Source organism: Mus musculus, chromosome 4 (genome assembly GCF_000001635.26).
Source record: "Mus musculus strain C57BL/6J chromosome 4, GRCm38.p6 C57BL/6J".
NCBI lineage: Eukaryota > Metazoa > Chordata > Mammalia > Rodentia > Muridae > Mus > Mus musculus.
Window position 1 is genome coordinate 75,934,782 of NC_000070.6, and position 13,339 is coordinate 75,948,120.

Below are 13,339 nucleotides of genomic sequence, written 5' to 3' on the forward strand. Positions count from 1 at the left end.
TGAAGTAGGTTGATTCCCATCATCCTGAGGAAATGCCACTAATTTTCATAGTGGCTATAAAAGTTTGCAGTCTCCCCCTCAGTGGGTGAGAGTTTCTCTCATTCCACACCCTCACTGTAATGTGCTGCCATTTGTTTTATTGATTTTAGCCATTCAGACAGGTGGAAAATTAAATCTCAAGAAAGTTTTTTGTTTTGATTTTTTGGGATGATTAAGGATATTGAATATATCTTTAAATGTTTCTCAGCCATTTGAATTTCTTCTTTTGAAGTTTCTGTTTAATTCTGTACCCCATTTTTATAGGGTGATTTGTTATCTTAGTATTTTTTGAGTACTTCATATATTTTGAATATTAGTCCTCTATTGGATATGTAGTTGGTAAAACAAAAATCTTTTGCCATCTGTAGGCTGCCACTTTTTCAGAATAGTAGTGTCCTTTGACATGAACTAGCTTTTCTGATTGGTAAAGTACAATTTATTAATTGTTGATCTTAGAGCATGTGCTATTGGTGTTCTGTTCAGAAAGTATTGTGTGTGTGTGTGTGTGTGTGCTTGTGTGCCCATTGTAAAAGTTATTTCTCAATTTCTGTCTATCAGATTCATTATATCTGGTTCTATGTTGAGGTCTTTGATCCACTTGGAATTATGTTTTGTGCCGTATGATAACTGATATCTATTTGTATTCTTCTAATGCAGCCCCCCAATTTGACGAGCAGCAATTCTTGATGAGGGTGTCTTTTTCCAGTGTGTCTTTCTTGCTCCATTATGAAAACTCAGGTCTCCATAGATTATGTATGGAACTTTAATTTGAAATCATTCAATATGTCTGTGTTTGTTCTAATTCCACCTTTATTATTATAGCTCAGTAGTACAATTTGCAGCAGGGGAAAAGTGAAACCATCAGCAGTTTCTTTATTCATCATCCAAGGTAGTTTTAGCTGTCTGTGTTTGTTTGTGTGTATGTTTCCACAGGAAGCTGAAAAATAGATCCCTGAAGAATTGTGTAGGAATTAATGGGTATTGCATTAATTTGTAGATTGCTTTTGGTAGGATAGCCATTTTTTACTTTATTAATTTTACCATTGCATCAGTATGAGAAATTTTTCCATCTTTCCATTCTTTCTTCAATGTCTTAAGACACAAGTCTTTCACTTACTTGATTAGAGTTACTCTAACATTTTTAAAATTTTTGAGGCTAATGGAAAAGCTGTTGTTTACTTGACTTCTTTCCTAGTCTTTTTGCCATTTGTATATAGGAAGATATTAAATTTTTAAGTTAATTTTATACCCTGCTACATTGCTTAAAGTGTTCATCAGCTCTAGGACTACCCTACTGATATATTAGGGTTTCTTATGTACATTCTCTTATCATCTGCAAATAGAGATACTTTGAGTTCTTTCTTTCCAATTTGTATTTCCTTGATCTTCTTCAATTGTTTTATTTCTCTAAGACTTCAAGCACTATACTGAATAGATATGAAGTGGACAACAATGATTTTACTGAAATTGCTTCAAGTTTTTCTTCATTTAAGTTGATGTTGGCAAAAGGTTAGTTGTAAACTGCCTTTATTTTATTGAAGCATTTTCCTTATATGCATAATTTCTTGAGGAGTTTCATTATGAAGAGATGTTATATTTTGTCAAAGGTCTTTTCTTCATCTAATGAGATAATCAGCTTTTGTCTTTAAGTTTGAGTATATGGTGGAAAGCATTTATTAATTTATGTATGTTGAACCATCCTGCCCTCTCTGGGATGAAACCTCTTGATCATGGTGAATATTTAGTTTTGTTTTTGATGTGTTTTTGGATTCAGTTTCCAAGTATTTTATTGAGTACATCCACATCTATGTTCCTAAGGAAAATTGGTCTGTAATATCTTTCTTAGTTGTATCTCTATGTGGTTAAGGTATCATCAGAGTAACTGTGGTCCCAGAAGACAAATTGTTCTCTCTCTAGTTTGCAGAATTAATTGAGGAGAATTGGCACTAAAACTTCTTTGAAACTCTGGTAGGATTCTGCACTAAATAATACCTGACCTGTGTTCTTTTTTGTTTGGGACAATTTTGATGATAGCTTCTATTTCACCAGGGATTATAGGTCTGTTTAAGTTGCTAATATGAACTTGATTTATGTTAATAAATGGTGTTTATTGAGAAAATTATCCACTTCTTTTAGATTTTCCAACTTGGTAGAATTGTGCCCCTTTGAGTCTCTGGATTTCCTCAGCATTTGTTGCTATGTCCCACTAGTCATCTCTCATTTTGTTAAATTGATATACTTCCTTTCTCCACAATCAAGTAGGCTTCATCCCAGGGATGCAAGGTTGGTTTAATATATGAAAATCCATTAACATAATCCACTATATAAACAGACTTAAAGAAAAAGTCACATGATCATCTCCTTAGATACCGAAATAGCATTTGACAAAATACAATACCCCTTCATGTTAAAAGTATTGGAGAGATCAGGAATTCAAGGCTTATACCTAAATATAGTAAAAGCAATTTACTTCAAACCAACAGCTAATACCAAATTAAATGGAGACATACTTGAAGCAATCCCAACGAAATCGGGGACAATACAAGGATGCCCACTCTCACCATATCTATTCACTATAGTACTTGAAGTGTTAGCAAGAACAAAAAGAGATCAAGAGGATACAAATTGTTAAAGAAGAAATAAAGGTGTCACTATTGCAGATGTTATGATAGTCTATGTAAGTTACCCCAAAATTCTACCAGAGAACTTCTCCAGCTGATAAACAACTTCAGCAAAGTGGCTGGATATAAAATTAATTCGAATAAATCAGTCGCCTTTCTCTTTTAATTTGGCATGAGTTTTTCCATCTTACTTTTGTCAAAGAACAAACTCTTTGTTTTATTGATTCCTTGGGGATTTATTTGTTGGTTTTTGTCATGTTTTTGTTCCTATTTTTTTAATTTCAGACTTGAATTTGCTTATTTCTTGCCATCTACTCCTTTTTTAAGTGTGATTCTTTGTTTTTATTCTAAAGCTATCAGATGTGCTAATATAGGATCTCTCCAAAATTCTATGTAGGCACTTAAAGCCAAGAACTTGACTTCATTGTGTCCCATAGTGTGAGAATTTTGTATTTTGATCCAATTGTACTTTCTGTCTTGAATCATTTTTTTTTTTCTTTCAGTGCTGAGTTACTGTTTCCATGAATCTGCAAGCTTCCTGCTTCCGGGTTGGCTATGGGGATGATCAGAACATGGAACACATCTTTTTCTAGCTCTTCTGGCTTTAAATTTCCCTACCAAATAAACTTTTGTTATTTTCATGAGCAGCATTTATTGGCTTTTTGAATCCTGTTTTTAGTGTTTTAACTATCACTCACACAGGCAGCCTCTTTTCTGGTCATGTTTATTTGGTATTCTGTAGTCCTTTTATACCTTGAGGACTTTCTTTTATCTAGATTTGGGAGATTATGATTTTATTGAAAATATGTTTTAAGTATTTTCTCATATATTTGTTCTTACACAGCACCCTGAAAACACCGCATGATTCTTTCATGGTTTTAATAATTCAGCATTTTCTTTTGAGTGACCAAATTTCTATGTCTCCCTTCAAATCCTGATATTCTGTATTCCACCAAATTCATTCTATTGGTGAAAATTTCCATTGAACATTTTGTTTGACTGAAAATTTCAATTCTAGGTTCATTTCAGTTTGGGTTTTCTTTGGTATTTCCTTATCTTTAGTGAATTCTAATTCCATATTCTGAATTATCTTCCTTATTTCATTAAGCTATTTATTTTCATGGACATCAGTAAATATATTCCCATCTTTGAAGTTAATTTACACATTCATTTGAGTCCTGTTTAAATTTTTGATCATGTTTATAGGTATTCTTTTAAATTGGGTATTTAGAATTTGTCTAAGTAGTTCTCTGGATTTTTATGGTATTTGTGATTTTAGGTGTAGTTTCCTGCTACCAAGGCTAAGAATTGTTGTGATAAAGTCTCATAGCTACAAAGGCATGTACAAATGGAGGACACACAAGTATTTCCACAGATTTAGGGTATATCAAGAAGAACACCACACAGTGATCAAAATACGTGTTTATTTCTCTGAAGCAAAGTTCTTTGAATGGAGTCACTCCTATAACCTATCTGTGAACACTGGAGAGGTCGTAGCTATGTTGCTTGAACTTTAATTGTGTATAAGTATAGATGATGAAAACTGTCCTACCCACAATGTATGTCACAGTAGATGTCTTATATCTGTAAAGATCTGTACAGTCCTAGAAGAGGGCAGGTGTTCTCCAGGCCTACTCAAAGACTAGAAGGGCTACAGGAAAAATTTGGGTGAGCCTCTAATGTGGAGGTTTTGGCCTCATGCTGAAGAAGTGTGATTTTTGTGTGTGCTGTAGACTGTGCGTAGAGACATCAGGTTCTTCAAGGCACATGCCTACCTCTGTGTTCTATGGAAAAAAAAAAAAAGCCCTTGTGCTATTTAGAGGGTTGGAGTATTTTCGTTCTCAACTCTGTTGCCCAAGGTTGAGGTAGGAACAGTAAGACACCTTACTTGATCCCATTCTGGTGGACATGTTTATAGGATGGTTGGGAAGGAACTTTGCCTATTCCTAAAAGTCAAGGCTTAGACATGGACTCTTCTAGCAGCAGGTATCTCTCACCATGCAGGCATACTGGGAGTTGGGGAAGGGTGCCAAAGACAACACTCACCTGATGCTTCTTGTTTTTAAAAACTAAAAGCAGAAACTATGTCAAATGTTAGTCTTAGCTCTTATGAAGTTAGTTTAGTGGGTGATATCAACAGGGGCAGTCCCCGGAAAGATCTTAGTCAGCCATCATCTTGCTCTGCCTTTACAAGTTAAACTTTAATCGGGTTAAAAGTTTATATAATTAAAGTTCCTATAAAATTTAATCAGTACAGCGGAAGGCCAGGGCCAAAAAGGGGGAGTGGGTGGGTAGGGGAGTGGGGGTGGGTGGGTATGGGGGACTTTTGGTATAGCATTGGAAATGTAAATGAGCTAAATACCTAATAAAAAATGGAAAAAAAATAAAATTTAATCATGGACAAGGTTAAATATAGAAGCCTTAATCACCACTAATTAATTTTTGACCAATAATTTTGGTAGGTATGTAGATGTATAAAGTTAGATCATCTCTGCCATCTTAAACAGTCTTTTCAGATATTTGTTTAAAAGAAAAACTGTAGTGACCCGATATATAGATAGGCTGCACTGGGAATTTTCTGTCCCCACTTTCTAATAAAGGATAATAATACCTAAATAATCAATCAATAAGATGATCAAATTTGTAAAACTAAAGGCCAATTAACTAGAAAAGAGAAAAGAGAAAGAAAAACAAATCAGATTATTTATTCAGTGGCAGGATTTCCAAAACCATGCCTGAGCAATGAGACTGCTGCATCAAGTAATTATTTTCAGGGCACCAAGTTCCCTTGATGCTGTTGATTGAGATGTCTTAGTTCCACTCTGATTTACAGCTGCTTGCAGGTGTCTTCATTATTGTCAATGATTTTTGTAAGGAAATGGTCACCTGAAATCCATCTTTATCCAATAACTCAACGTGAACTTTTCTTCTGTCCTCATTTGCATGACTGAGATGATCAATTATTCCAAATGTGACCAGCAAGACCAACAGCAATCTATCTGATGTAGAACCACTGTGTGTGCTGTCAGGGTAAATGTCTACATCCTACTAGTTAGGCCTGGACTAAAGAGGTAGAAACCAGACAGGAGATTTTAGCTTCCCGCTATATTAGTATGATTTGAGTTTGGGGTCTACAAGACAACAAACACCTTTCTTTTTTTCTCTAGGCCAATTTGAATAATAAATTCTCTAACTTACAGCAGACAGGCTTGCTTCAGGCCACTGTCTTTTCTGTGATAGCGTGTCTGAATGTGATGTTGTCATTGAGTCAGTGCCAGCCTGTTTTAGAATATTCACTGTTTACAGCAGTGTCTCACTTCTTCAGAGCTGTTTTCCCAATACATAGAACAAACCTCATCTACTGTTACAATTAATACAGAGTAAACAATCCAAAGCAAAGTGTTTTCTCAACCATGTTTCTAAATGTTCAATAAACGAACACTGTGGAGCTATTTTTATGTGCAGGAAAGCTATGGTTTCTGTCAACATTAAACTGACATACACAATATATACTGAACAGTAGACCTTTCACAGGATCCGATATGGTCTATGTTCTCCACCATCAATGAAAACAATCCCCTTGACCTTATATATGAATACATGAAATTATTTCTCTCAACTTGTTTGTTTAGCAGTAGAAAGTGCTTACCTCAAGGGTAGACACTTGTGAGTAGCAGATTCTTAGTAAATATAATGCCTGCCAGTACATAGGACCTAAGCAATAGCCAGAAAAGAGGGAATAACTAGTTAGTTTGAAAGCAACATGCTTGGAGTGGACAAAAACAAAGCCCAGGACTGCATAACACTGACATTTTTATTAGAATTCATTTGTAACAAATGGAACCTGTGTCAGCAAAGAACTGATTTTCATACAGACTTCTTTCGCCACCAATGTAACGAAGTAAGAAAATAAAAAGCACGCCTTTCATTCTGTAAAACACTTACGCGTACTACTAATTAGAGGTAATTGTATTTTTTTTAACAAGCCATTTTACAAGTTATTTTTTTTTTGAATTTTCAGTCTATGCATCCAAAACGAGAGCAAAGAACACAACTGTTATCTTTGTAAAGACACTCCAAGCTTGTATGGCAAAGCCATGTAACGGATGGATAGGATGGATCTGTAGCCTTCTGACCTCTGCTGGAGTATCAGGGCACCCATATACCCAATGGAAATCAAAAGCAAAGGAGAAAAAAATGGGAAGGGAATTTTAAAATGACAAGAAAGACTGAAACAAAGCTAACCCAAAACTCAACAGGAAAGAAAAAAAAAAACTGTGTGTGCTACTAGGCATGTTTTCCTTTCCTGCTGTGATGTGTTGTTATCCACAGACACAGAAATGAACTTCTGAAGCAGTTCCTTACAGATGGGTTCAAGTAATAACATTATTGGGTGTAGAATCAATAGAGCAGTGCATAGTACAAAGGTGTAGAAAGTGCGAAGTTCCCTAGAGGCCCTTCCCTCCCCTGGCTGTCCTTGCCTTGTCTAACCATGCAAACCATTTTTAAAAAAGAGCTAAAATAAAGTTCTGTACAAATCACTTTTATATATTTGATATTTTACCATTGTAACTAATTACAAAATTATACATAACTACACATACATAGGTAAATAATAGCACCGTACTGGTTATGATGATGAAAATAACTGGAAACTTTGATGTCTATGGTAATGGTAGATACTGATGTTTGCCTGGGAAATTAAACTTGAATGGTCATAAAGCAAAGCAGAGTGGAATGCACATCAGTGACAGTGGGGAGTTAGTTCTAGGACCAGCTCCTGATTCAGGAGTAACGCCCACCTCATCCTCCTGCAGGACACGTCCCATCCATTTCTTTTGCTGATTACTGTCATTGTTCCTGCCATACAGGCAGTTTTGTTGCCAAGAGACAAACAGCTCACTGGCCAGTCATTCTGGTGTGTGATATTCCATTAGATCCAACATGTCCAAAATGGCATGTCTAGGTGACACAATAACCTATCTGACCTTCCTTGTTTCACTTAAAACAAAATTCACAGCACTGAGCAACCGGGCACTTGGATAAACCTTCAATGGTACAAGTGAAAAGAAAACAATAGACTCACACAGTGCACATTCTATCTGGTTCTGATGTAGGTTAGAGAGTCTCATTCTGAGGTAGCCTTCTAGTTTCTTTTTAGTATTATATATACTTCTATTTTTTCTATTTTTTTGTTTTTGTTCATTTTTTTTTAATTTTTATTTTTTGTTTTTTGTTTTTTTTTTTTTTTTTTTTACAAAAAAAAATGCTCAGATATGATAGTTGCAAGTGTTTGGTCTCTAGGATTTTATTCTGCTAGTGATGGGAAGATGTGAAACCAAATACCCTTCCATGCAGACCATCATGAAGCTAAAATTAAACCAAAATATTACACCTGTATCAAAACTCTTTCAGAGTACTCAGTATTTGTGGAGGGTATTTTAAAATCATATAGCATGTGGCAAATTCATGCCATCATCCATGGCTTCCTGTGGAAATGTTTGGGGAGATATATATATATATATATATATATATATATATATATATATATATATATATATATATATATATGTAATTTATTGCCCCTTTCAGAAAAATCCTAATGGAATATCAAATATATCCCGAAGTTGTTTCTATAAGTAAGACTGGTGGTTACTGCCCACTCTGGAGCAGATTTGGAAGGGATCTGAAGTAAACCAAGTTGCTCTTCCTGATGTGACAATGAGGAAAGGAGAGGCCCTGATTATCCAAGTGCTTTGGGCTGGTACAGTCACTAACATCCCCCACTTGGCTGAAAACTAGGAATGCATATTATTCAAAGAGTTTATATACATGTGGTGGACAGACAATGTTTTAATTGAAAGAGAAACAAATGTGAACATCTAATGGAAATCAGAACCGAAAGATAAAAAGAAATGTTATTAAAATAGGTATCAATTATAAGGCACTCTAAATGCAGAACTAAAACCGAATGAAACAGCACAGCGCCTCCCAGGAACGCGGCTGACACAACATGTTTCTGACTGAAAAGAGTAACATGAGTTTGGCTTTGCCCCTGTTACATATCATAAATGCAAATTTCATAGCACGTACTATAGACAATATATGATTGAATATACTTTAAAAAAAAAAAACCAACAACTTGATAGCTGATATATTACAACATTCTTCCCTCCTAAAGGGATATGCACTGACCTTTCCCACATGCACACCTTTTAGATATTTAACAATTGTTATTGCACTAGAGTGTTAGAAATATTGAATTTTGTCGGAAGCCTGGCTAACAAAACAGTATTTGTGGATATGGTTGGATAGATGGGGGAATACGAGGCTGGAAAGTTAGGGGCGAGGCTCAATAATCAATGATGTGCACTCCTCAATTCCCTTTACAAATTAAAGTTTCACAATACTAAAAGTAACTTGAAAAAGATGTTTACAATCGCTTTCTATACTTAAAAATAAAAAAATTAAAACAAACAAACAAAAAACCCCCCAAAACCTAAACCATGGAAGAACCGAATGGCAGTTAAATCTTTGTGTGGACATACTGTCTATATATACATAGATACCCTTAAAATATAGATATCTATGTATATATACATGTTAGCAGCAGCTTTTTACTTTGCGCCTCCCTGTTGATTCCAAAAAGAAAACAAAGCAAAACAAAATTCCCCTTGAAGCTTGCAGAGAATGGGCACTTTCTCATCGGTTATACAAAACAAAACATGTGAGTAATAGCTGTTGAGACAGGTACTGTAGACTGAGCATTGCACAAAAATGTGCAAAGTTTCAGATTATTCAATATTTCTACAGTAAGATATTACAGATAACCATTCTATAGCTTAAAAAGACCTAGAATTTAGAAATAAAAAAAATATGAAGAATTACTTAACGTTATAAGTTTACTTTATCGAATGATACATTTAAAAAAAAAAAGTTTACATAGTTAGAAATGAAGCACAGGTCAGCAGAATCTTTACAACATAAAAATGCAATCAAGGACTTTCTTTTTTTAAACATCCCCACCCTTCCCCCTAAAATGTAAGTATGAGTGGCACGGGGAAAGGGTGATGTTGAGGCAGAGTCCACCTTATGTGAGCAGCCACAGCAGCGAATTCCTTGTGCTGGCCTGAGGCCCACAGGCAAGCTCTCTCTGTCCCTATCAAGCAATCCTGAACAAGATGGTGGTTCTTTGCTGTCATTTCTTCTTCCCTTTATTTTGAATCCTTGAGGTATCTGTAAATAGAATTCTTCAGATGCCTCCTAAGTCAGGATTCTTGTTATTATTTTTCAGGTTAGATGATTAAACTGTGAATTCTTGGTCCACTTGGAAGAGTTTGGTTTTGTTTTTTTTTTTTTTGTTGTTTTTTTTTTTTGTTTGTTTTTTGTAATAGTCCCACTAAGTGGTTGTTAGCTAGAAGTTAAGAAGGACTTCTCAAGTGCCCTGTATGGCTCAGAAGAGACTCCATGGATAGCGAAGGGCCTGTAGTAAAAATCCAGAAGGGGTCAGGGGTTTCTACGTTGCATAGTGATCAAAGCTGCCCAGGTATTCTAGTGCGGCTCGATAGCAGAACTGGTATTGATCCTATAGGACACAGGGTATGGGGGAAGAAATGAAGAAATTAGATGTTTTAATTAAGAAATAAAATCAGTATTATAAAGAAAAATTATTTCTATAGAGCAGCATTGCTACCACTTTAATTCAGCCTGATGAACAACAGACAATGAACAAAAACAATTAACCATGTGGGGGTTTTAACTTCACCAGTCAACCCAATACAGGCTTCTAATTCCAAGCCAAAATAACTCCAGTGAATATTACAGTTCAGTGTAAGGAATGCCCGGGTGGTGAGGTAGGAGTGGGTGGGAGGGGGAGTGGGTGGGAGGGGGAGTACCCTAATAGAAGGAAGGGGAGGGAGGATGGGATAAGGGGGTTCTGGAGAGGGAAGTGGGAAAGGAAATAACATCCGAAATGTAAATACATAAAATATCCAATAAAATAAATAATTAAGAGAAAATGCCTCCATAAGGCTGTGCTTTAGAAAAGCAAGTGGGACATTTCCTTTATTAGTGATTGATGTCAATGGGCTGAGCCCATTGGGGATGGAGTTTTCCCTGGACTGGTAGTCCTGGGTTCTAAGAAAGCACTCTAAGCAAGCTATGAAGAATGAGCCAGTAAGCAGTATCCCTCCATGGCCTCTGCATCATCTCCTGCCTTGAGGTTCCTGCCCTGTTTGAGTTCCTGTCCACTGGTGATGAACAGTGCTATGGAAGTGTAAGCCAAAAACCCTTTCCTTACCAACTTGCTTCTAGTTATGGTGTTTTGTTGAATAGAAACCTTAACTAAGACAGAACTGAAAGGTAGTTTTGCAAGAACAGCAGGCATACAAAATGCTTATGGAGGGTTGCACTTTCTGCCTTCTCACTCCCGAGAATGGCTGCCTACATTCAAAGTACCTGCAACATTTGTCCTAAAATTCAGTACGACTGCAAGTTGTCTGTTCTAGAAGACTAACACTAAAATAGAAAGATATGAAACATGTCTTTTCTCACACAAGGAGGGGACCTGTCATATTGAAATAAATTGGAACAGTGTTGGGGAGATAGAAAAATTACAATTTACAGATAACCACAGGGGTGAGAAAAAGTAGGATTTCCCCCATAAAAGAAACTTATTTTCAGTAGCCAATGGGGCTGAAAGTAGATAGCTTCTATTTTGCTTAAATGTGCATTTTTCTACAATAAAAATGGTAATGCAAAATAAATGGAGTTTGCTTTTCTGTCTTGTCACAGTAAGTTGCTTGGCTAAGTGCTAAGGCTTTTTAAATGTCCAATTTCCCTCTGTCACCCCAACACCCATTATGTTTGTCAGACTGACATAATGTTTTAAGTATTGCAAGCCAAGTGCTTGTAGTATTTTGAAACCAAAGTGTAGACGATACTGCAAATTGAAGAATACATATAAATTGTATAATTTGGTGGCTATTTGAGGAATATAAATACTAACTCTGATTTTCCAAATGATGACCTTAAACCAAGAAATGTACATATTAACTAGGGAATAGAAAACAGGTCATTCCTAAGTTCCAAATATTTAATATGGCCAGTCATGTAAAACAAAACACTAACACCCCATGTCTCTGTGATCAAATAGAAAACAGAAAGGTAAAAGTAGCTGAGAGAATGTTCTCTACCAGACACGTGGCTTTATATGTATCGACCTAAAATTATGTACCAGGTTTATATTAATACACACACACACACACACACACACACACACACACACACACACACACACACACAGAGAGAGAGAGAGAGAGAGAGAGAGAGAGAGAGAGAAATATGTGAAAGAGACATTTTATGAGTTTAAGATGGTAACAATTTAATGTATTTCAACCCATTATAGAACCTCATATAATCTTCAGAACAGTTTGAAGATTTTGGCATTGTCCCCATATTTAAAGAGTTGGGAGATAAGGTATTAAAATACTAGGTAAGCAACTGGTTGCTTTTCCCATACTGCACTTCTGTATTTTGCAAGTATATCTTGGACCCACAGAGGATTTAGGTTTTAGAAGGCGACACCAAGTTTTTTTCTTACCTCTGTTTGTACCATGGCTGGTCGTTGTGTTCTTAACATTTTGACAGTCTGGAAGATATCTACCACCCCTTCATATCTCATTCTTTCCAACACAATACTCAATGTTATGAAAACTCCAGTTCTTCCAACGCCGGCACTGTGGTGAGAACAAAGGCAGCATGAGTAACGTGTTCCTAGTCCTGGCCTCACTTGCTCTCTAGATATTCTGTTACTGGCTTCCATCATTTCCAGTTTCTCCACAAGCATGTTAAGGATGAAGTGGGAATGCTTTTACTGTGTGTTTACCAGGTGATGTGTTGATATAACATGTGAGAATACGTAATTAGAATTGGTTCTTATAAAGTAGATTGCATTTTTAAAACACTGTGGAACTTTAGCCAAAAAGGTCAAGAAATAATACTATAAAATCAATAGGCAAAGTATAAGCAGATCAAATACAGGATTGTACTCTTCATATAAATTATAAAACTGAGGACCTTGACTCTATGTAAAGTATGAAGTAAATTAGAATAAGGAGGAACATATCATGGAGAGTCTTCCTTTCTAGTGTATTAATAACATAATCTGTGAAGGTTATGCCATCATCAAAACAGGCAACACATGATGTAAAGACCACTTCAGTGTTGATATTACATTGGGTAGTAGACTTTCTGTTATGGGAAGGTTTTTCTCTTAGACTTTGAAACTATGAGTATCCAAATTGCATTGATTGTAGAAATATCAAGTTATACCCCAATTTCAGGAAAGATATAACTTTCTTTTTTTTTAATTAGGTATTTTCCTCGCTTACATTTTCAATGCTATCCCAAAGGTCCCCCATAGCCACCCCCCCAATCCCCTACCCACCCACTCCCCCTTTTTGGCCCTAGCATTCCCCTGTACTGGGGCATATAAAGTTTGCAAGTCCAATGGGCCTCTCTTTGCAGTGATGGCCGACTAGGCCATCTTTTGATACGTATGCAGCTAGAGACAAGAGCTCCGGGGTACTGCTTAGTTCATATTGTTGTTCCACCTATAGGGTTGCAGTTCCCTTTAGCTCCTTGGGTACTTTCTCTAGCTCCTCCATTGGGGGCCGTGT

General features: G+C 36.1%; 1 protein-coding gene across 51 annotated transcripts in view; it reads right to left on the reverse strand.

Moving 5' to 3' along the window:
* Positions 1-6,455: 6,455 nt before the first annotated feature.
* The window catches only part of Ptprd (protein tyrosine phosphatase, receptor type, D), a 2,270,506-nt gene continuing 2,263,622 nt past the window's right edge, over positions 6,456-13,339 (reverse strand). For 43 of the 51 annotated variants that reach the window (XM_017320046.2, XM_030253324.1, XM_030253344.1 and 40 more), the window contains 2 exons: positions 12,262-12,397; positions 6,457-10,245 (listed from right to left, as the gene is read on the reverse strand). In XM_017320046.2, the coding sequence (XP_017175535.1) occupies positions 10,177-10,245; positions 12,262-12,397 (205 nt within the window). In that variant the 3' untranslated portion in view covers positions 6,457-10,176. Of the gene's footprint in view, positions 10,246-12,261; positions 12,398-13,339 lie in introns of all 51 variants that reach the window. The other 8 variants (NR_160919.1, NM_001368991.1, NM_011211.4 and 5 more) reach the window with 2 other exon arrangements.